The 24948-nt window shown below is 43.2% G+C and overlaps 2 protein-coding genes across 4 annotated transcripts in view; one reads left to right on the top strand and one right to left on the bottom strand.

Moving 5' to 3' along the window:
• Nucleotides 1-4499: 4499 nt before the first annotated feature.
• ZAR1L (zygote arrest 1 like) lies at nucleotides 4500-10326 on the bottom strand. Its single transcript, XM_037799838.1, has 4 exons — nucleotides 9808-10326; nucleotides 9144-9236; nucleotides 7211-7285; nucleotides 4500-4828 (listed from the first exon to the last, which is right to left on the bottom strand). The coding sequence occupies exons 1-4, from the start codon at nucleotides 10324-10326 to the stop codon at nucleotides 4682-4684; spliced, it is 834 nt and encodes a 277-aa protein (XP_037655766.1). The 3' UTR covers nucleotides 4500-4681.
• An 8208-nt stretch (nucleotides 10327-18534) lies between these two features.
• The window catches only part of BRCA2 (BRCA2 DNA repair associated), a 73634-nt gene continuing 67220 nt past the window's right edge, over nucleotides 18535-24948 (top strand). For 2 of the 3 annotated variants that reach the window (XM_037799822.1, XM_037799825.1), the window contains exons 1-3: nucleotides 18535-18643; nucleotides 19340-19446; nucleotides 20750-20998. In XM_037799822.1, the coding sequence (XP_037655750.1) occupies nucleotides 19380-19446; nucleotides 20750-20998 (316 nt within the window). In that variant the 5' untranslated portion in view covers nucleotides 18535-18643; nucleotides 19340-19379. The other variant, XM_037799824.1, reaches the window with a different exon arrangement.

The following is a 24948-nucleotide window of genomic DNA, read 5'->3' as shown; positions in this document are numbered from 1 at the left end:
CCCAGTGTTGACGCGGAGTCTGAGTGAAGCGGGGTCCGGCATGGCTGCCTGGGGGAACATGCATTCCGGCAGAGGAGCGCAGGCACAGACTCCCGGGCTCCAGCGCGGCTGCCTGGGGGAACATGCATTCTGGCTGAGGAGCGCAGGCACAGACTCCCGGGCAGGAGGGCGAGGCCCCCATTTAAGGCACAGCAAGAAGTCAGTGCTGGAGTGAAACAACGGAGAGGAGAGTGGCCAGAGAGGAGGGAGGGAGCGGGAGAGAGAGGGTGGAGAGGAGTAGAGGAGGTTTCATGGGCCACAGGGAGGACTTGGTCCTTGACAGAGGGAGACGGGGAGCCACGGGATGATTGGGGAGGGGAATGACTGTGTTGACCTTTGACCTATGTTTTTAGAGGACCGCCTGGCTGCTCTGTGCAGACTAGATGCCCCAGGGGCAGAAGCAGAAGCGGGGCGCCCTGTTGGAAGGCGCTTGGAACTGCCATTGCCTGGGATGAGGAGGCACAGGTTTGGGAGGTGGGGATCGAAGTTCAATTTTTAGACGTGCCTGTTAGACATCCGAGACAAGAGGGTGAGCAAGCAGCCCCACAGGGGAGTCTGCTGCCGAGGACAGGAGTGTGGGCTGAGGACACATGGATTGTATTTAAAGTCCCTGAGGATAAAAATGGGGCACTCATCTGTTTGTCGAGTTTAGTGCCATGGATTTGAAACCTTAGCTGCACTTAGGTGAACATAAAACAGCAACCCCCAGACCCCTCCGGAGATCAATTTAACTTGTCTGAAGTGACACCCAGACTCCAGAACTTTCTAAAGTTCCCCAGGCAATTCCAATTCGCTGCCAAGGGGGAAGCCCGGCTTTAGTGGTTCTCAGACCTAAGAACCACTCAAGGGTGCTTGTCAAAAATGCAGATTCCCTCGGGTTGGGTCCCCAGAATCAGCATTTTAATAGCCACCCCACTTTGAAAGACACTGAACTAGGAGAAACTTAGTATTCTGCCACTGCTGTTTCTTCTTAGGCCCACTGCCCATCGTTTTTCCACGTAGACTGTGTACTGATTGTAATCTAAATCTGATAGTAATTGTTTCATTACTATGTTTTATATTTGAGGTCACAGGAAGTGAGTGACTAGAATTTATTGCAGGCAGCTTGCAGATCTGCTTCCTGGCAGCCGTTTCCTGTGTCACCATCTCCCCTCACCCGGACCCAGCTTTTAACAGCAAACCTGTGCTCTAGTATCATGTGCTAACTTCTGGTTCCGAGAATGCAAGCCACCTGCCCCAAAATTCCAGAAATTCCTGGGCCAGCAGGAGGAGGAAACCCCACCTTGCTCCCCTCTGCTCTTGCAAAGCCTCCCTTTTCTATTTCCAAAAGGCCGTTGGCTGAAATTCCCTCACCCAGCTGCACTGGCCATCCTCCTGCCTCAACCCCACCATCATCGTCCTCAGCAGTGCTTGGAAACCTTGGCTGCATCTCCAGCTTTAAAAACTTCTGAGGCCCAGGCCTTCCCACCGAACCCCTCAATAAAAAGAGAGCGAGGCCCTGGCTCCGGTTATTTTCAAGTCCCTGGGATCCATCCGTCACAGGTGAGAACCGCTGATCTGCAGCTCCCCGCACCTGCCCCCCTTATCACTGAGTGAACTTGACTCTCTCGCTGTCTTCCTTCCCACCCCTACTTCAGACCCCAGGCTCACCAACTTCCACACCCTCATGGAGAAGCCACAGGAAATCTTTTTCCTCTCAGTTTTATATTCTCACCTCCCAGACTCTTTGTTTCTCTGTCTTTTAGCCTTCTAAATTTCATGGCTATTCCAAAAACCTTATCCACAGCGGTGGGTGTGCCATCTCCAAATCTCACTTTCAAGCATCCCTCTGAGGAATTCTTCCAGTTGCCTTTTACTCTAGCATATCCACACACCCCACCCTCCACCCACTCCGACAGTCCTTCTCCCCATCATGAGCAACAGTCTGGGGACACCAAGACTTCTCCCACCTCCGAGGCCTGTCTTCACTCCTCGGAACAAGCTTGGGTTCTGCAGATCAATTAATCATCCCCTTGCTGATATTCACAAATCGCTTATCCCTCTGTCCGACTCACCTGGTTAAACCCCTACCTTGGTTAGTTCCATGATATACCTTTCCCACACCTACACCAGAAGTGCTAGAGGGTGACATGACAGAAGGTAACTGCAACCCCAGCTTGCTGGTGGCACCAGCAAACCTCAAGTCGTTCCAAATCTCAAATGAGCTCTCGCCTATGGATGACAATCTATGATGATAGGTTCATGTGTCAATTTGGCCAGGTGATGGTGTCCAGGTGTCTGGTCAAGCAAGCACTGGCCTAACCATTACTGCAAGTTCATTTGTGGCTGGTTCATAAACATGAAAGTTGGTTTATTCAATCATTAGTCAATTGACTGCAGCTGTAACTGATTATATCAACAAAGGGCATGTCTTCTGCAATGAGAGAATTCAATCAGCTGGATTTAATCCAATCTCTCCTTTTAAGGAAGAGAGAGAGAGGACCTTCACTTCTTCTTTGGCTAGCCAGCGATGCGTTTCTGGAGTAGTTCATCAAACACCTTCATCGGAGTTGCCGGTTCACTGTCTGCCCTACAGAATCTGGATGTGTACATCCCCACAGTTGTGTGAGAAACTTTTATAAAATCTCATATTTACAGATACCTCTTGTTGGTTCTGTTTCCCTAGAGAACCCTAACTAATACACAATCCTATTAAATAACCATGCCTCCCTGCTAATTTCTACTTCCCAAGTCCTGAGATAGTTATTCCAGACATTTCTCTTCCTATTTACCTTAGCTGATGACTTTGCTTCATAATTCATTGACTAAACACAACAAGCCAACGGTGTCATCTTTACTACCAAATCTACAAACTTTTTATGTGACTAAGCGATGTTCTTGGTTCATTATTTTACGATGAAAGAACCACCACTGCCCCTAAGAAGGACTACTATCTCCACTTGTGCTTGGGACCCCATCTCTCCTCCCTTTCGGAGGGGTTTGCTCCAACAGCATCCCCTCTCTGGCTGGATCGTCATTCCTCTCTATCAAACTATTCCTATCAAGATTCACATGCTCAGTTCTTCCCTTTCCCCAGATATCCTTCCAGTTATCATATTTCTCCGCTTTTTAACAGCAAAACTTTTAGAAGGTATTACCTATGTTTATTGTCTTGACTTTATTACCTCCCACCTAACTCCAGCTTCCATCTCCACCATTCCAATGGAGCTTCTCTTTCAAGATCACCAGCAACCTCCAAGTTGCCCAACCCAATGGACACCTCTCTCCTCCATCTTTCTCCGTTTCTCAGCAGGATTTCATTCAGTTGACCACTCCCTCCTCAAAACACTGTCCTGTCTTGGCTTTTGTGACATCATCCCCTCCCGGTTTTTCTTCCTATTCCTTTTGTCCACTTAGCTCTGTCTCTCCTCTAGATTCTCACTACTCAAAGTGTGGTCTGGGGACCAGAAGAACTGATGGCCTCTGAGAGTTTGTTAGATTTACAAGGTCTCAGGCCCCAGACCTACTGCAGTAGATTGAATTACGTGCCCCGGTTTAGACATGTCTTTAATCTTAATCTGCCTCTCTGTGGGTGTGAACCCATTGTAAATAGGACCTTTTGAAGATGTTATTTTAGCTCAGGTATGGCCCAAATGAATCTGGATTACTGGAGTAGTTTAGAAGCAGAAGTTCAAACATGGTAAGAAAAAGCCACAGAGAGGATCTGGAAGCAGGAAGTCCCCAGAAACCCAGAGGAGAAAGTAGAGGACATTGCCACGAGCAGGAAAGCAACGGAACCCAAGGCTCATCAGCCAGCCAGCCCCAGAATGCCACAGGCTTCAGGGAGAAAGCAAGCCTTGCCAATTCCATGATGTTGGACTTCTGGCCTTTGAAACCTTGAACCAATGAATTCTTGTGGTTTAAGTGAACCCATTGTGTGGTGTTTGTCATGGCTACCCGGCAGACTTAGACACCTACTGGAACACGAGAAGGACATCCCTCCACCCCACAGGTTTTTGCTTTCACTGTTCCCTTGGATCCAAACTGTCTTCTCCCATCCCCACTGCCGATCCTGCAGATCTCCTCTTCCTAACACCCGAAAGGGGTTATTCTGCCATAGCACCTTGTTTCCATCATAGCGCTTACTACAATCAGGATCTGAGAAAGTACATGAACGTGGTTGTTCCAACCATGAGCTAGGCCTAGTCAGACCAGGTTCAAATCCTGGCTCTCCGTGCACCTCCATCATCTCTAAACGGGTACAGTAGTTCCTATTCACAGGCTGCTCTGATGAGTTACAGCAATGCCTGGCACATGCTAAGTGATATTTAAGTGTTTACTGCAGTTATTACAACTGCTTTTTCCCTTGATCATCTTTATATTCCCATTGTACAGGTGTCCCGTTTCATGGAAGTGATGGTACCCACCATTTCCCAATGCCATATTGATGTTTTTTTACCCCTAATTAACATTCCTTCATAGTCTATTTTATATGCATTTATTTTATCCTATTTACAATGTACAATTATATTATACAATCTACAAAAAATACAAAAGCCTAATTCATTTTCCATGCTGAGTCAGAGCCAAGCTGCAAAAAACATCAACACATGGCACAGTTAGTTACAAGAGCTGAGGTGTCCCGTACAAGTGACACTGCCTGTCACAAGATATAGTTAGAGCTGTAAACTGTGCCGCCACAGGAGAATCTCTTGTCTTTGCAGCGACCACACAGCTCCTGCCGATGAGGCCTCCTTAGATCGACGTGCCTTTTCTTTTGAGGACAGGAACAGTGAGACTTTGAACAGGTCTGTAGAAGACAGGGGACAGTTCAAATGATCGAGTTAGCGTTTCATAGCTAAGCCCCAAATCGAAATACTTCTCCCCATCCCCCAGCCCCGAGGCCTTCACCCTCCTTTGAGTCCTACGAGAAACCCAGGACTGAGTTGTACAAAATCACGTTTATCCCTTTAAATGTCATACATTTTTCAAGATGAATGACCAGAGAAGATGATCAAGAGAATACTGCTGAGCCAATCAAGAAGGTATAATTGTATGAGAAAAGTTTTAAAAGTTAAAGAGTTTTGTAGAGGGTCTTCACCATCTAGGTTTTTACATTTGTAGCCAGGTGGGAATGAGAGACAATGGCTGGCATAAAGGGATCGATTATCTAGACTGGAATGTTTAAAAGTCCTAAAGAAGTGGTTCTCATTCAGGGTTTTCCTCTCCAGAGGACATCTGGAGATATTTTAGGTTGTCACAACTGGAAACAAGAGGAAGCTAAATTTTCTTTTCTTTCCAGTTATATCCAATCTTTACTAGGATTTAAAACCATGTTTTTCAACCATTACCCCGTTCTGTCTTCTCATAAATAACTGGCAACCATTGCAATTAACAATCGCTGCCCTATTTTCTGCATATGTCTCATAGCCAAGCAGAATTAGTCAAGTTTTACCTTTTTATATTGTGAAAATAAGCACTTTTACTTTTCAAATGAGATAGTCTTAAATATGCCTTATCAAACATTATATAACATCCACATCTTTTCTCCTTCAAATGAGAAAATTCTCATAACTAATATATGGTGTTTACTATATGCCTAAAACTGTTCTAAACACTTTATATAAATTAATTCACTTAATTCTCACAACATGCCCATAAGGAAGAAAAAGGCTCCCAATAAAGGATTTAGTCTAAATGTCGATGTCTCGTTCTGGCCATGGGGAACCAGGCCATTCTGACCAAGCCCCCTGCTTAGGACAGCTAGAAAAGCTGAACTTCAAAAAAAGAACAAAAACAAAGAAAAATCTGTTTGAAGACTCTAGAAAGTTATCAAAGCATTCTTAGACCAGGAAACCCAGAAAAAGAGGCGAGTCTGATATTTGGGACTATTTTCCCTCAAAAAAGTATCTGCCAATTCCGGAAGAGGTAAAAGACAGTAGTAAGCTACAAAAGATTTTAACAAGTTGTAAAATCTTAAATCTGCCAACTCAGGCTTTGTGCCAGACCCTGAAAGCTACACCCCGAAAGCAGGGACAAGGCACAGGCTCCCCTGCCTTCACAGGCGCTGACGCCTAGTTTCCAATCAGACCAACTCGGATGGAAAAATAGTGACCTGAAATTGCTACCGTTTCTATCTGCCTGCCAGAAGCAGAAGTTAAGAGTGTGCTAAGGTCATTGCATTGTGAGGGAGAGGTAAAGTGAACAATTTAGAGTAGACTTCGATCAGTCAAGAAGTCATGTTGCAATCTCCAGAATGACCATAAGAAAAATGTTAAAGACTGTCAAGCTAATAGACGGAGAAAAATGGAATAATAAAAATCGACCCAAGTGAAGGCAAGAAAAGAAAGAAAAAGAAGTATAGAAAAATAGTAAAATAGATTTAAACCCAATTTAATTAACCATAAACTGAGAATGTTGTACTGGAATGTCAGAGGATAAATCATTTGTGAACTACTAGACAAGTTTTTAAAACATTTATTTCCACTAAGTATACAAACAGAAGAAATGTTTTTAACTAAAGCAAAGGATTTAGTTTAAAAAAAAAAAAAAGTGTTAACTCTGAAAATCAACTGTATCACACTTTCCTGAAAAGCTTAAAGAGAGATTTCCTTCAAGGTGTTTCCTATGGGTTTTTGCCTAAACTCAAGAGGTAAAGTTAACAGGAAGTTAAGGGCTCATCCAGTTCTGTGTTCTCCAGACACTGGAATCACTGTGGAATCCAGTTACAGCTGTAATACTTACTGAGCCTTATTGAACTTTAACTTTCTGATCTGTAAAATGGGAATAAATCCTACCACAAAGGTTGGATTATAGGAGATAATGTATGTAAAGAACTTAGCCGAAGGTTCAGCACATAGTAAAAGCTTAATTAGCTTAACTATTATATCATACCTCCCAATTATACACAGGGTGTTTTGGAGAAACACACACAAATGCCAAACACACACACACACACACACACGGCAATTTGAAATGGTGACTCTCCCCCTGCCACCCTAAAAAATGCAAACTAGAATTTATGCCCTTCTTTATTTTTCTGAAGTATTTATTGTGAAATTTCAAACGTAGAGAAAAGGTAACACTCCTATCCCAATATCCAATTCTAACAGAGCCTGATATTTTGCCATCTGGGATTCGTGTCTGAGAACAAACACGTGACAGACACAACGAAAGGGTTCTGTATGCTTACCTGGCACTGTATTGCTTCCACTTTATAAGGGTTAAAGCTCTTCTGGCATTTGCGACAGAGTTGTTTGAAATAAACCTAAACAGAAAATGTCTCATTAAGATACAGAGATTCCTAGATCCCAGTTCTTAACTTACATACGTAATCCATTCCCAATCCCCGAACCTCGCTTTTGCCCAGCCTCTACCTTAGAGGCTCTACTGGTGCTATCAGTCACTTTTTCTTACTCTTTGAACCTCATTTCTCTTACCTGCAGAATCAGGATACTATCGTAGTTCTGACATTGACCCAAATGTACACAAAGTACCATAGTAAGTTTCAATGGGAAGTAGCTGCTCTTATAACTTTACTCGTGTGTGTCAAATGCTTGACCTTCTGCTTTTGTCCCAGTCTACTATTCTGTTTTCCAACATTTCCCACCTGAACTTTAAAACTCCTTCTAGCTACCTGCCAATACCAGGGGGTTTTAAGGCTTTGTGCCTTTTCACATGCATATTATCTGGGTGCTTTACATGGTAGACGACCCCTCCTTAAAATCCTGCTTGGACAGTGTGACGCCATCCCACAGACAGGCTTAACCAGCCTCTGTGATTTCTGAACCACTGCCACACCCTGATCGTGGGTGCCACCGTGCGTATCACCAAATCGCATTTTGTCTGTGTCACTCCTATCAGAGGAAATGCCTTGAGGATGGGTTCTATGCCTTGTTCTTTATATGCTAGTGCTTTGGAATGTTTGAATTAAACCCATTGTTTTTTCTTCTGGCAAGAGAAGGAGAGTAAATTTAATTTAGTTTAAAAAATATATTTGCCTCCAGGGTCTCGTAAATGACTAGTCTGGAAAGTCAAGTTTTCATTCCGATCTCGGCTTACTTCCTTGCCCTCTCCCTCCACAGTCATTTATCCTGAAAAGCATCTAAACATGCAACAGCACAGAGGACAAACTCAGGTGCTCATGGAAGCTGGTGATATGGGCCAAGTGTAGATTGCGGAAAACAAAGGGCACAAACCAGCAGAAGGAAACAGCAGCTACTCAGCCCCAGGCCACTGTTCTCATACTGAAATGAAGGCCTACTTTTTTCAAGAAAACCCAGAAATGCAGAATTTACTGTAACATCTTTCCTAGTCTTAGTATGTTGGCAACTAACCCAAACGAGGAAAAAAAGAAACTGATGAGCTTAAACTGAACTTTACAATAAATTATTTCTCTTATTGCTCCCTCTTGTGGACAAAGAGTGGAAATTCCCTACACTTAAGGCCCACACCTGTTCAAAATAATAGCAAATAAAAAACTCTTATAGAAAGTCCCAATGTAGACAACTGTTCATGCAAATAACCTGGCATTTTGCCCAACAGAACTACCAAGCCAAATATATCACCAGGCTGTGTGGTTCAGGAGCCTCCAGACGGCCTGGCTGAGAGCCACTATTTGCAGTGGGGGCGAATAATCTGGAGCACACAAGTTGTGGGATTACTTTAAATCTAAGTCACACCCAAATGTGCTGAGAGAAGTTAGCTCTCTGAAACAAAACACGAACGTGTTGTTCATCTACTAATGAATGGCAGAAAAGACACTCGACTCTGGTATGAAATATTAAGCATACTACTCGAGAAAGATTGTTTTTTTAAAAAAAACAGCTTTACAAATTAAATTTTAATATCACAAATTTGCCAATTAATCTTCATTGAGACCACTTCCACCAATTCTGATCATGAGTCTTGTTTAGTAACAAATAGTAATGAAAAAGCTTGTGTGACTGTCCCATTCAGCTCAATTCCAGCATTTACTGAGCATCTATTACAGGCTGGGCACAGAAGTTGCAGAAATGAATAAGACACAGTTGTATCCATTCTCCATTCAGAAACAAATTATTCCTCCAAATATTTCTCTCCCCACCCCATCCTCCTCCTTCCATGTCCCAATCAGTTTTACTTACCTTATTAGTTCCCGAAATGCACCACACGTAAGCACTCTCCCATCTGGTCTTACAATCTTTGCAGTGAAAGTAGCCATATTTTGGATCCAAGTACTGCAATTAAGGGGAAAAAGTCTTTAACCATCTGAGAGAAAGAGAGAGAGAGGGAGAGAGAAAGAGAGAGAGAGGGGGGGGGTGGAGAGAAGTAAAAACTAAAACAGATCCTTTTTATTTTGTGGCTTTGTATGAGCAACCAAAAACAAAAATCTTGGCCTCACTCATCCCTGCTGCAGAGCTACAGTCATTTAGCTTCCCACGTCTCTCGGGGCTTGCTCTGGGTTTTTCTGCCTGCTGCCACTCACACTTTTCCCACCCATTCCCCACGATGCCGCCAGCACAGTCTCCCCCAAACGAAAATGTGACCCCACATTCCATGTACTTAAACCCCTTTTTTGTCTCACCATTCCCAGAAGCAGTGGTTCCAGACCTGGTTTTCACAGGTTTAGGGTTGCCGCTCATTTCACCAAAAAGTGGCAATGCACAGGGCATGTAAAAATGCACATTTTCGGAACTCCCTCGCCTTCACCAAATAGCGGGAGGGCGCGAGAGGCGTTTTGGCTCCTCTACGCGCCCAGAGAGGGGAAGGAGGCGGGAGAGCGCGCCCAGCGGAGGGAGGAGGCTTCACCTGGAACTTGGGCTTCCGGAGCAGATCGGCTGCGCCTCCCGGTGCCTGCGGGCTCTGCCTTCCCCGGGGCCCCGGGGCGTCTTCCTCCCGCGGCTGCTCCGGCAGCCCGGGGTCCCCCTGCCCGGCCTCGGCGGGGCGCCCCTGCGGGTCCCGGCGCCCGGGCGCCCAGGCGGGGCGGCTGCGCAGCGTGCGCGGCCCCAGCGAGCACTGCACGGCACGGTCCACCCGCGGGCTCACCTGCACGCCCGCCTCGCGGGTGTGGACCCGCCCCAGGCGCAGGCCCAGCCCGGGGTTCATCTGGGAGAGCACGGCCTTGAGCTGCGCTCTCCGGAAACTGTCCATGCAGTAGTTGGGGGCGTTGGCGGGCACCAGCAGCCCCGGCCTGGCCAGGAAAGCGGGGGGCACGGGGGTTTGCCTCCAGCCGGGCTGCTTGGGCTCCGAGAGAGCCGGCTGGCCCAGCGGCACCGCGTTCCCGTAGCCCTGGTACAGGCCGCAGGGCACGCGCACCAGACGCTCCATCGCGGCCCCTGCGCCCGGGCGCGGCCCGGGGTCCCGGCGCGCTCGGTGCGTTCCGGCGCCTCACCCTCCGCCCTCATCCAACCCCTCGCTCTCCCTGCCGGCTCGGTGCCGCGCCCACCCGACCCCTCCATTTATTTCAGATTCTGATGGGCGCTGCGGCCTATTACCCTGATTGAGGGCGGTGGGGAGTTGCTTCCTCTCCGCCTAATTGCCACCTGATCCCTAATTGCTTCTCCCCGCCTCTTCAACTCACGGTTCCCGGATCTTTTTCCCAAGGCTGTTTTTCATCTATGACTTCTTATTCACACACATGCTTTAATTAGAAATTCATTCATTTACTCCTCTGGTGACTTTCCGTTTTAGAGATCCTCTTTTTTTAAAGCATATAGTAAATCGAATACAAATAGGGAAAAAAGTATATTAGGGCAGAGCAAGTGAATGTAAAGCTCCCAGGACCATGAGGCAGGGAGCATAAAGTTAGGCGGCCGTGTTCACAGCGAGAGGAAATACTTCAGAGGGTTGTGTGGCATAAAACAGTTCTCATTCGGTCACTCCTAGCGAGACCAAAAACCAAAAAAGGATGAAAAAGCCCATTGTTCTGATTTGGAGAGTAGATGCAGATGTAATTGCAGGGCCCCTTAAGTATATGGGGACCCCAAAGTCAAATGGACTTGAATGCAAACCTGAGCCTTGTTAACTGGCAAGCTGCTTTACTTGATCTGGTATCTCCAAGTGACGCCCTAAACAATGTGTAGGTTGTTGGGAGAGCAAACGTGCTGGTTTTGCTGGTAAATCACAAAGCAGGCTGCTTAACTCGTGGTAAATGTTCGGGAGGTGGTAGCTCTCGTTTGTTAGGTAAGGATCACTGGCCTATGCTTCTCTGCTCTCTGGACCTTCCAGATCAGACGCTTTGGAATCCAGCTCCCGTCAGAAGGCTCCCGCAGCACCTAAGGGCTATTGATTATCAGCCTAAAATGATACCGAAGACTCAAGTGGGGTCCACCTTTTTCTCTAATCCTCTTCTATTGTTTACTGCTCAAGAGCGTCTGGAAGCAGCTGTCACCTCCTGGATCCAGTGGAAGGCTTTCTAAGGTCATGCAGCAGAGCCGAATCTAGCCCCATGCTAGGCATGGCACAGAGACGAGGCCGGAGTTCTTCTACTGGGTCAGTGTGGGGGGGATACAGGCAGGAACCAGGGCAACCAGTGCCCCAAGCATGGAAAAGATACTTGGGAAGCCTGTGGAGAGGAACTCCTGATGTTGCAGGGGTGGGTTAAGGGGGCTTCACGGTTTCTCAAGCCCGGGAAACAGGTTCTGAGAGGGGCTTGAAGCCCTTCCACCTACAGGCCACCGGGGACTAGAGCTCGCATCCTCTGACTTCCCGCCTCAGCTCCTTCCACTCTCTGAGAACTTGCAGCTGCCAAGGGAGCCAGCCAGGACCTGTGTTGTGGGGACTTCTCAAGAAATTCCGGAAGCTTAGGGGTTACCAGGTCAGCTCACTTTGGGGCAGACAATCATCACACACCTGAGGGAGAGAACAGTGGCCTTTTAGGAGTCCGGGGTTGTGTCCCCAGGACGAGACTGAAGGGGGCGGATGGGGCAGGGAGTAGACAGGAGCGGGCCCCTCCAAGTGGGTGCCTGGCACTCGGAAGGCTCAGGGAGAAGAGACCAGCATGGCTGTCAGGGAGTCAGACAAGGAATCCTCCTTCGCCACGCTGAGATGCAGCCGAGGTGGCAAATGGTGGTGGAATGTAGCAGTCTCACCAAGCTGAAATAAAACCATATGCATCGCCTTGGGCCCTCCGGAATGAGACAGGTTTAATTCAAGATATAGAACCAATAAAAATAGCTTACCTGAAGGATAAAGTATGGCCATGCATAAAAAGATAATGTTTGCTGAGGGCTCAATTAAAAAGAATAAAGCCAGTTATAAAAGAACTAGAAAATCAAGGGTTAATAGAAAAGGACACTCACGCTGTCAACTCCCATACTTCCAGTAAAGAGGGGAAGCAAATTTGATAAAGATGGTCAACCACCATAACAACTCGTAAAAGATCTCAGAGAAATCAATAAATTTGCTCTCCCATCACCTCATCCTGCAACAGTGTTCTGACTTTGATGTCATTGTCTGCAAAGTTTTTCTCTGTAGTTGATCTATGTCCTGCTCTTTCGATTTTTTTCTTTCTTTCATTCCTTTTGCAGACTAATTCCTCTTAGCAAACCAAGGCTAAATTCTTTGTGTTTGCTTATGAGGGAGTCCAGTATTTATGGCAAAGTATTTCTCGAGGGTTTCTGAACTCTCCTACTATTTTCTCTAGGGATTTACAGAAAACTTGAGAGAAATCTGTCCCATCAGAGGAATCTGTAATTTTCAATAAGTAGATGATTTGCTGGTAGCTCCAGAAACCGAAGGGCAATGCAGAACTCACACCTTGGCTTTATTATAATTCCTTGTTTCACACAGCATAAGGCCTCACTAAACAAATTGCTATATTCCCAACTGAGGTACAATATTTAGGACATTGTTGTCAGCTGAAGACCACAAAGTGTTACATCTTGGGAGTCAGACCATCTTGCCGACAGAAATGGCCTATTGTGTTCATAATGCATATTTGATCATGTTTACTGACGGGTCACATATGCAGGATAAAAGGGGCCAACTTAAGGCTTCCTGTGAAGTGGTGACTTCTCAAGAAATTATGGAAGCTTATGTTTTGTGTGGAAGTAGGTTGGCACAAGTATCTGATTAACAGCAGTTACTAGAGCTGCAATTCTTGGTTCTGAATTTAAAGTGAAAGATAGATAGATAGATAGATAATAAATGTGTTTAGTGTCTGTCATACAACAGGGCAAATGTGGGAAAACAGGAGATTCTTGACTTTGATGGAAACTAAAAAAACCTCAGGGAAGAGCAATACTGATGAGAGGCTTTACAACTGCCTGCCTTTACAACTGCCTGCCTTTACAACAGTAATTCATTGTCGAGTTCATACTGGGAAGAATGGCAAAGTTTCTAAAAGCCATGATTTTACTGACAGAACCACTGTTAGATGGTGATAAATCCAAACTTAGAAGCCCCACTCTTGTTTTTTGTGGTGACATGTATACAACATAAAATTTCCCATTTTTATGAGTTTCAAGTACACAATCAAGTTTACCTGAATCAAGTAATCAAGTATTAATTACTTTCACAACCTTGGCTAAAACTTTTCCATCACCCTAAACAGAAGCTCTGTACCCATTAGGCAAAAGCTCCCTCCCAGCCCCCTACTTTCTCCCTCTATAAATTTGCATATTCTAATTACTTTGTGTAAGTGAAATCATACAATATGTGTTTTTTGTCTGGTTTATTGCATTGAACTGATGTCTTCAGGGTTCATCCATGTTGCATATGTATCAGAACTTCATTCCTTTTTATGGCTCATATCCCTCCCACTGAATGTATAGATCACGTTTCGTTTATCCATTCATCTGTGGATGGACACTTGCGTGGCTTCCACCTTTGGCTATTGTAAATAAAGCCACCATGAACATTGGTTTAAAAATATGTTTGAGTCCCTGCTTTCAATTCTTTGGGGTATATGTCTAGAAGTGAGATTGCCAGGCCATGTGATAATCTATTTTTAAATTTTGAGGAACTGTCAAACTGTTTTCCACAGCAGTTGCACCATTTTACACTCCCACCGACAGTGTAAGAGGGTTCCTATTTGTCCCCAGTGCTTGTTATTTTTCACTTTTCAAACGATAGCCTTTCTAGTAGGGGTGAAGTGGCTCTCATTGTGGCTTTGATTTGCACTTTCCTGATGGCTACTGATGCTGAGCATCTTTGCATGTGCTTATTGCCCAAGTCCTTTCTCCATTAAAAAAAAAAAATGTGTTGTTCGTCCCACTTTGACACAAGAAACTTTTGTTCATTTTCAAAAATATACTTCATAAAAGGTAATAGAAAAATAAATTGAAAAGGAGGCCAAAATAAATTCGACTGAGCCATGGGAATTAGCTAACAAAATAATTCCTTATTTGTTTGGTTAGTATTGTTGTGTTGTGGTTAGTAGTGTTGTGTTATCAACAAAATCATCTGAGTAAAAGAAGGATTTTAAGGGCACTAGACTCTTCCTATGCCACCAGAAGGATGAAATTATTCAAAATATATTAAAGAGACATGTTATTTGTCAGCAGAATTCTTTACAGGACACTCCCAAGGTAAGTGCAGGATGTTTTCCCAAACAACTTTACCAGGCAGTTGGATTTCATATAAGTAATCCTTATGGAAGTTAAGAATTTTTGTCTACTTATAGAGTATATGCTGGATGGCCTTTCTTTTCAACAACCAATACTCATGCAGTGGTAAAGACTTCCTTCGTATACATAATCACACTCTTCGGATACCAGAGCATATTAAATCAGGCAGAAGAAGTCATTTTATTTCTGCTGTCACCCAGAAATTGTCCTAGTTTGCTAATGCTGTGGAATGCAAAACACCAGAGATGGATTGGCTTTTATAAAAAGGGGGTTTATTTGGCTACACAGTTACAATCTTAAGGCCATAAAGTGTCCAAGGTAACACAGCAGCAATCGGGTACCTTCACTGGAGGATGGCCAATGGCGTCCAGAAAACCTCTGTTAACTGGGAAGGCACGTGGCTGGCGTCTGCTCCAAAGTTCTGGTTTCAAAATGGCTTTCTCCCAGGACGCTCCTCTTCAAAACGTCACTCACAGCTGCACTGAGTTCCATCTCTGAGTCAGCACGTTTATATCGCTCCACTGATCAAGGCCCACCCTCAATGGGTGGGGCCACGCCTCCATGGAAATATCCCATCAATTATCATCCACAGTTGGGTGGGGCGCATCTCCATGCAAACAACCTAATCCAAACTTTCCAACTTAATCCCCACTATTATGTCTGTCCAAGATTGCATCAAAGAATATGGCTTTTTCTGGGGGACATAATACATTCAAACCGGCACAGTAATTAAGCTAATGTTTTCAAATTCCTACAAGTCTTGGCCATCTGGACAACTAGAGCAGATAAATCAAACTTCAAAAATCCAATTGGCTAAGTCCCTAAACTCTATTGAGTTAAGTAGCTTTACCACTAGCCTTGTTAAAAAAATAATAAAAGCCCCTACAAGCAAGAACAGCATTGCTTTGAACTTTGAATAGGTTTGTGTCTGCAACCATGTCCTGTGCATTTTCTGTCTTCCTAGAAATCCTGAGACATGAAGTCCAAAGGACCTGGAAGGACCCAACAGGAGGGCTGTCACTATGCTGGGAGGGCCCCTTTCCAGTGCTGCTGATCAGCCTTACAGATATGAAAGTGAATGAAAAGTCCATCTGGATTCATGCTCCCAGGTGAAGCCAACACTTCAGGAGAACTAGACTGTGGTTTCCACAAAGGACATGAAACTTTTGTTCCGGAGTAACCGATAATGGCACTGATTGCAACTGAAAGGAGGTATTCTAGTGAACTTACTACCTTTCTCAAGGATTGCCTTGCTGTCCTATTCATAGTGGTGATTGCATCAAATTAAGAATCACATTACTAGAAAACAATAGGGTATTTGTTAAAATTTGGAACTGAACTGCTTGGATGGTTTAATGCTGGAACAACAACAAAAAAAATCCCACAAGCTCGCAGAGACACTCATTTGTCTAGTTCAACAGCAATTTGCTATGAAACAGTTAAAAGATAACATCACTGGTTCAGAATTAGAGGACTGTTCATATTTTGGTATTGGGACTTTGACTATTCCAGAAGCAATGGAAGACTTGTGTAGAAGAGAATCTAATCAATAGACAACAGAAATATGGCACTTATGGAGAAAGACTGCAGAAGACAAGTCTAATGTCATTTAGTTAACTTTGGGATGCAAGTTCTCTCCATTCCCAGCACAGACAGATAAAAGCAGATGCCTATTTTTCATGGAGATTTAATTGACTATTGTAACTACTGATTTAGACAAATGCAAAAAAAAAAAAAAGTTGCCATAGATTAGGTTTGTCTTCAAGATTTAAAACAATTAGAGTTGTGTACATTAAACACTGGGCGATCAATCTGTATCCTTGACTGAGACTAGATAATGGCCATGAGTGTCTCTGCATATGGTATCCGGAGAAAATTATTTGGGAAGCTGGAACAACTATACTGAAGGGTCTAAGTTGTCATGTAAATGTGATCTTACTAACTCAGGAGAAATTTATTAGGCCTTGGGAAAAAAAAAAACAACTTTTAGTTAAAAATTTAAATTATCAGTCTCCAGAGTTAAGCTACTCTTTAAGCTTGGATTGAATAAGACCTCCTAAGACACTACAAAATAATATTCAAATAGTTAATCATTTAAAAGCAAGCAATAAAGAAATCACAATTTGTAAAATTAACTTAATGACTAAGGAAAATGTTTACACACTGCTAATTAAGAATCTAGTTTAACCATTCTAGTTGGTATAATATACTGAATTTTAAAGTTCATCCTATTGAGATTCTGATAATTGCTTTGCTTTGTATTTTATTATGAACTTGCTGGATATTTAGATGACTGCAATTTGCCCAGAGAAAGGCAGAAACAGCAATAAGGATCATTAGAAAATTAGTATTACTATTTGTTCTAGCTTGTTAATGCTGCTGGAATGCAAAACACCAGAGATGGATTGGTTTTTATAAAAGGGGGTTTATTTGATTACACAGTTACAGTCTTAAGGCCATAAAGTGTCCAAGGTAACACATCAACAATCTAGTACCTTCACTGGAGGACAGCCAATGGTGTCCAGAAAACCTCTGTTAGCTGGGAAGGCACATGGCTGGTGTCAGCTTCAAAGTTCTGGTTTCAACTTGGCTTTCGCCCAGGACGTTCCTCTCTAGGCTGCAGTTCCTCAAAAATGTCACTCTTAGTTGCACTTTGGGTATTTGCCCTCTCTCAGCTTCTCCAGAGCAAGAGTCTGCTTTCTACGGCCGTCATCAAAATGTCTCTCATCTGCAGCTCCTGTGCTTTCTTCAAAGTGTCCCTCTTGGCCACAGCTCCTCATCAGAATGTCACTCTCAACTGCACTGAGTTCCCCCTGTCGGTCAGCTCATTTATATGGCTCCAGTGACTCAACTTAGACCCACCCTGAATGGGGGGAGCAACACCTCCATGGAAATTATCCAATCAGAATCATCACCCACAGCTGGGTGGGGTGCATCTCCACAGAAACACTCAAAAGAATTACAATCTAATCAACACTGATAAGTCTGCCCACACAAGACTACATCAAAGTTAATGACGTTTGGGGGACACAATATATTCAACCTGGCGCACTATTTTACAATAACAAAGAGGAGGGATTTTTGTGTCTATACATTATCTTTAATAATGATTCTCTTTGGTGCAGAAAAGGGAGACTCCCCACTTTTTCTTAGAGCATTTACTTTAGAAAACCTATGGTAAATTATTTTTCTGCCTCTTGAGATGAAGTCTTTTTTAAAAGCTAGATGAGCACTTGCCAACTTTACAACCTAAGAAAATTTTTCTTAAGGACCTGGGAGCCATCTCTGAAATGTAATCAAGGGAATTAACTCTACATCCCAGTTTCTGTGGGAAGGTAGTTGAGGTTCAGCAGGCGCCTGGCTCCAAGTAGCAAAAATGCCTCCTGTCATAGATCTGAGAAATTTGTTTTTCCTTTGGATAAAAGCAGTTAGCAAACCCAGATAGTTAATTCAGAATGAACTATGGGCGACAAACGATGCTCTGACGTCCTTTTACTTGAGGACAAATCACCCTGCGTCTTGAGCACAGTCTTGGCAATCTTTTTAGCGGCCTGCCTGAGATGTGCACCACATTCTGGTTTGTTTATACAATGACAACAACACTGTTTTCTTTTTCTTCTGCCTTTGTGGAGACGCTTTCTGACTAGCGGGAGATTTCGTTTTTAATTATAGCTCCCCAACACCACTCCAAGGCGAAAGTGGGCGGTGGGGAAGGACGAGAAGTAGACGGGGGCGCGGTCCCCTCCAAGCAGGGCGGCCTGGTCCCCAGAGGACTCAGGGAGAAGAACACAAGCACTCGGGGCCAGGCCAGCCAGAGAGCGCCTATTACAGACTCGAAGAAGCAATTGGCTCAGAGTCCCTGAAACATGGAGGCGGCAACAGCCTGACTTCCGGGGCGCGCACGCTGCGTCTTGCGTCACGCGCTGTGCGTCACGCGTCACGTGCCCGGACAGCGGGCTTTGGGCGCGAGCTTCTGAAAAGCGGCGCGCGGAGGCGGTGCTGCCGGGACTCGGTGCTTGGGGACGCGGCGGAGAGGCTTGAGGGGCTGCGTCTCGGTTTCTGCGCGGCTGGAGTCGGTCAGTGGCGGCCGGGGTGGAGGCGGGACGCCCGTGCGCCTTGGCTTCTCGGCCTGTCGGCTCTCCAGGCGGCGGCCGGCGGGGAGCGCCCCTCGCCCGGGATGGGTGCCGCGGCCTCGGGCCTCCGGGCTGTCCCTGCCACCCCCGCCGCGGGCGGGAACAGGGCTGGGCCCCTCCTGGGACGGCGAGGGCCGCCCCAGGGCCCCGCTCGGGCTCTGCTCTCCCCCGGCCCACGGTCCCCGCCTGGAATGGCCTTTCCTGGAAACCCGATGATGTTACTTTAAGGGGATGTTTCCTTTAGAAAATGCCTTACTGCATCTGGCCGCTCTCTCTTCTGCCTGACTTAACCCCCGCCAATGGCCGTATCCCGAAGATTCCCTGCTCTCCGCTTGTCAGGTGGTGGTGATATCTGCAAGATACCCCGTAACCGGGCAGCCACCAACCACGCGTGGCTGGTTAGGTTAGTTAAAATTAAATAACGTCAGAAATGCTGTTCCCGAGTCGCACTAGCCTCGGGGCTTCGTGTGGGTCAGCACAAACAACGTTTCCATCATCGCAGGAGGTTCGAGTCTTGGTATGAAAGGTGGGACCGAGGCAGACACATCGTTTAGGCAGGTACCAGCGCCGATGATTAATCCAGAGTCACTTAACAAGGACTGCTCCCCGCGAAATGTATTTTGGTTTTCTCTTTTGCAGACTTATTTGCCAAGCGTTGGAGTAGTATTATTAGATAAAAATGCCTGTTCGAGCCAAAAAGAGGCCAACTTTTTTTGAAGTTTTTAAGATGCGGTGCAGCAAAGCAGGTATTGACAGGTTTCATATAACTTGAAAAATTTGTAAGGATGCATGCTTGCTAAAAAGAAAAGACTTCACTTTCTTATTTACACTTTGAGCTATTCCCTATGGGATCATAAATCCAATTCAGAACATGACAGTTTACAGTTAACCAAATGATAAATACAGGTCTCCTGCCTGGTGGATAAAGAGGAGCTTGGCCCCTTGAGCAGCAGGAGGATTTTTAAAGCAATACCAGCAAATCAGAAGCATTGATAGTATTACTTTATGGCAGACGTCTGCTTTTTGGTCTCAGTCCCCCTTTACAAAACTCCTAGAAATGATTAAGGACTACAGAGAACTTTTGTTTATGTAGATTAGCAAATTAAACCTAAGAATGTTAAAAAATATTTTTTATTTCCTTTAAATTTGGGCCCATTACATATTAACATTAATAGCAGATAGTTGCATTCTCATATCTGTGTCTGCATTTAATCTGCTCAATATGCTCTTTTTGTTGAAGTATATGAAGAAAATCCAGCCTCACACAGCCATGTAGTTGGAAAAAGGAGTATTTTAATAATCTTCAGTTCATTGTCAATATTTTTCTCTTATACTGCACTATAATATGAGACAGGTTGTGAGTTTCTTAAAGGTTAGTTGCAATGTGGAATCTAAAAGCATATGAATGAACTTTTCATACTCTTGTTACGTTAAAATCCATTATATTTTATTGTATTTTGAATGGATCTTTAACCCACATATGATTTTATCATATCATCCATTGGTTATTTGGAAAATATTGATGTTCTGAATTACCTAGCTCTTCCGAATGTTACATTATACAGTATCAAAAAAATTACATTCATTAATATCACCACTGAGCTCATTAGAAAAGTCTTTTTAGTATTGGGAAGTTGTTGAGCTCACAGCAGCAGAAAAGTGTTTACCAGAATTCTAATTTTTATTTGAGAGCTCACATTTTATCATTGGCAACAGATTCTTTTATTTTCCTTGCATTGACAGGCTCACTTCATTCATTTACAAGAAAATGTCTGCCAAATTACCCAAGCATGAATAATATAATATGTCATAAATTGTAGAAAAGCTGATATAGCTAAGAGCTATCTCCTTGTGAACTCTTGGTGTACTTTACTACAGATTCATAAGAGATTGGTTTAATGGTCTTGTTTAATTAATATGCCTCAACAAAAATGATCCACAATCAAAATCTCAAGCATCTTTTTCTTTATTATGGTTTTTAATTACTGGCTTACCAACTTTTCTGCGTCACTGGTTAAAACCAAAATGGGATTCTTATTTTTCTTACAGATTTAGGACCAATAAGCCTTAACTGGTTTGAAGAACTTTCATCAGAAGCTCCACCCTATCATTCTGAATCTGCAGAAGAATCTGAATACAAAATCAGCAGTTATGAACCAAACCTATTTAAAACACCACAAAGGAAACCCTCCTATAATCAATTGGCTTCAACTCCAGTAATATTTAGAGAGCAAGGTCTAACTCTGCCACGACACCAATCTCCTTTAAATGAATCAGATAACTACAGATTAGACTTAGGTAAGTAATGTGATGTGGTAGACTCAGGAAAAGCAGGAAAGCAGGAAGTAGGAATTGAGGCAAACCATTGCTTAAAATCTCAGCTCTATCATTAATTGTGTCATGGTGGACAAATCAGCCTTTCTGGTCTCAGTTTTCCCATCTGAAAAATGAACACGATGATACCTGATAGGTTTGGATTAAATGAAATAATGTAGGTACTTAGTAAATATTCCTTTTCCTCCCTCCTTGGATTAATATATCCAGCCTCCTGAGATTTGCTAGATTATATCTCTCCTACACAGAAAAACCAAGGAGTTGTTTTGATGTTAAACTAAACTATATTTTTTTAAGCTTTCATAGAAGACAGAGAAAATTATTTTTGTCAGTTTGCTATAACTATCTTTTGATTTGGTAGCAGTTTCCCTAGTGCAAGTGCTGGAAATTTCCAAGCAGTTATGTTGTAAGAATATGCATATATTTGTTTAAATATCTGCTACCTACTTGATGTAAGTAACGTACTCTACCTTTCTTTGAAGTATCACTCTCTAGGAAGGGTAATATATGGTACACAGTATACAGTTGAATGTTGTACCTGCCAAAAGAAAAGTATAAAAAGTATACTGAGAGTTGAGAAAGAAGACAGAAAATAGTACTGGGGGGAGTTAGGGAATGATTTCATTTCAATTGAACCAGGAAGGATGGGTGAGATTCAGAAATCTGAAGATGCGGTAGAGTGATGATGTTCTAGGCATAGGAAGTACCTTAAGGAATAATACATGATTTTTTCCCGGAATAGCAAGTCATTCAGATTGGTGTGGAGTGTTGCATGTCTGAAAGGGACGACAGAAAACCTAAGGCTGAAAAAGAGACTAAAGGCAGGTGTTGAATGCCAGACTAAAGAAATTGAAATTTTTTGATAGGTTGTTGAGCAGTGAAGTCACATCCAAATTTGGTCCTACTATTTCCTACTTCAAAACTTTGATGACTTCTCTTTGCCCTGTTGATAAAATCCAAACTCCTTAATATGATTTACCAGGTCCTTTGTAATCTGATTCCTCATTAGCCCTCCTGCCTCATCTTCAACCTCTCCCTTCCCCCCACCATGCCTCCCCTAACCCCCAGGCTGCCATTCATTAATACTGAATTTCTTTTAGTGTATAATACCAATATGCTCTCTAGCTCTTTACATGTACTGTTACCACTGCCCAAGATTTATTTTCCTCTGTTTTGTTTTACTCATCTTTCAGATCTTGGCTTATCTGGCTCTATTTCTAGGACACACTCTCTGTCTGCCCTCACTGAACTTTTATTGAAGGAGATATACATTAGCAATTATAATACTATGTAATATGTGCTATAAAATGAAATTTATGGTACTAGAAAGTTTCAAATGAGGGGATAAAGGTAATGGGCAAAGAGAATCCTATATGTTATTGGATACCGAGTGGCACACATAGTATTCAGTAAATATTTGTAGAATAAATGAATATTAATTTTGCCTTAGAAAATCTAATAATCTGGCAGCAGTTTTTGGAGCTCTGTTTTTCAAAATTTGATGTCTGAACCATCAGAATATCCTGGAATGCTGATTCAAAGGGCAGATTCCAGGCCCCACGCTGAATCTGTTGGACTAGAATCTCTGGAAATGGAGCACATGAATCTCCACTTTAAACTAATTCTGGGAGATTCTATGGAAAAGGATGAGTAGAGGTAGAGAGACCTGTTAAGAGATGTATGAGGCTCTCAGTGATAGAGGCAAGTAATGGCAGTCGAAGTAGAAATAGAAGGTAGAAACCACGAACTCTGCAATAGCCTAGAAAGGATCAAATCACAAGTTTAGGGCATGACTAAGTTAAAACGTAATGTCGACATTCATAGAAATTGGAAGCACAGAAGGAATAGGCTTGAGAGGGAAAAGGTTGAAAGAATGAAAAAATTAAGTTGTGTTTTGGACTGCAGTTTGAAATAGCCATGGAATGTTCCAGTGGAGATGTCCTGCAGGCTTTTGGCAAGAGGAGGCTGAAACATAGAGAAAGAGTTCAGGCAGGAAAGAAAGCTGCAGGAATCAGCTTTCTGTTTCAAGAGTGACAGAGTCATCATGTGTGATTCGAAAATTGATTACAGTGAGGCTTAGGGTAGAGTCTTAGGAAATATTTAGCAGATGAAATGCAGACGCGAATGTGGCATTAAATATTTCAACAAATATTTAATGTTTACTTTGTGCCTGGCAGTTTTACTTTGTGCTTGACCCAGTAAGGATATAAATAATAAGACAGATGGCCCTTGACCTCTAGGAACTCAGTCTTACATAGGACAAAATATATAAATAAATGTACTAGGGTGGTACATGTTATACTAGGATTCTGAACAAACTGCTATGCCTGTAGGGAAAGGAGCAGCCATCTGTCTTAGTGTGTCAGGAAAAGTTTTTTAAGGCAGTCGATACTGAATCTACTAAATCTTGAAGGACATGCTTAGAGTCAGTAGGCTATTCTCTAATTGTAGCCTGCTGGGATTAGTCTATCTATAACCAGGGAAGAAGAGGAAATAATTAATAAGGTCCACTCTGGACCTTATTTTCAGATTATAGTGCATAAGTAATTCTGTTGTCTGAGGTCTCTTGAGACCTCCTTTTGCTTTTAAGTTGATTTTAAATTCGGTATTGAAATGTAAGAGTAATAGACTTAAACTGTGTTTTTAGCCTACTTTTTTTCAGTTCTAGAGAACAGTTGTCCCTAAAGTTTCTTGGAGAAATGTACTGTTTCTGCTTCCCAACAGCCCTTCCTTCTGCATGAAATCATGAGTTTATCTTACCCTTCTTTAGCTTGTAATGTGCGCTTTTCAAGCTATTTGGGAAACGGTTACTTGGGAATGAACTTGGTTTTGCCTGGTCTATTTTTTTAGTCCATGCTCTTCCTGATTAAGTTCTTTATTAAAGTGAACAGGGAAAAGATGAAATTTCAAAAAATTGGTTTAGCTCCTTTTTTGTATCTAAGTATCTCCTTAGAGAAGGAGATTGGATATTTTGTTGAAGTGGGGCTTTTAAATTACATGTACATTTGGTTTATTAACGATTATCTCTAGTCTCTGTTAGTTGAGAAATGAAAATATAATGAGGTATTTTGTATGTGCTGGTACAGATAGTTTTAAATTAGCTTGGTCTTCATTTCATTGTTATTTTAAAAACACTGATAATGTTTATTTTTCCCAGAGCTTCTCTAAGTTGGGATTTATTGGATCAAATCAGTTAAAGTGACTATTTTTAAGAGCGTTTTTAAAGAGTAATAATAAATTAAGTGCCTTGAGTGCCAAATTTGTAGTCCACCATCAACCAGTAGAACTACATGAGTACTCCATGCCCTGGACAAATATATTTTTTAATACAGAAAATAGGCATATTGAAAACTAAATTGGATTTGGTAGAGCCACATATACCTTTAGAAACCCTGAGTTATATTTTCTTAGAAAGTAAATATGGTCCATTGAGAACAGAGAAGTATTATGTTTTGTCATCTATACCACTTTCTCTAATTATTACTAATTCATTCATTCAGCCAGTATTTGTGGAGTGACTGTTACATATCAGGCATTATCATAGTGACTAGAGATACAGTGATGAATGAGGTGAAACCCCTGCCTCAAGGAGGCAGTCTACTAGGGGGAAGCAAGAGCAGTGTGTAATAAATCTGTGGCAAACCTACAGGAGAGGCAGGCACTTAATCTCATCCAAGGGACTAAGTGGAAGCCTGAAAGAAAACTAAGAACCAAGAGAACCAAGGGAAGAGGGAGGAGGATGTTCCAGGCCAAGAGAAACACAAAAATACCTTGTACAAAGGCCTGCAGGTAACACAGAGCCTTCTTTCAGGATACACATGAGCTTGAGAGTGGAAAAGTGGAATGGTGCGAATTATGTACTCTTCAAGTTAGACTTGCATCTTAAATGGCATCCCCTAAAGTGTCTTAGGTAT

The sequence above is a fragment of the Choloepus didactylus genome, chromosome 12, assembly GCF_015220235.1.
Source record: "Choloepus didactylus isolate mChoDid1 chromosome 12, mChoDid1.pri, whole genome shotgun sequence".
NCBI classification, from domain to species: domain Eukaryota; kingdom Metazoa; phylum Chordata; class Mammalia; order Pilosa; family Megalonychidae; genus Choloepus; species Choloepus didactylus.
Note: the sequence above shows the minus strand (reverse complement) of the source record. Positions and strands in the feature narration are given on the sequence as shown.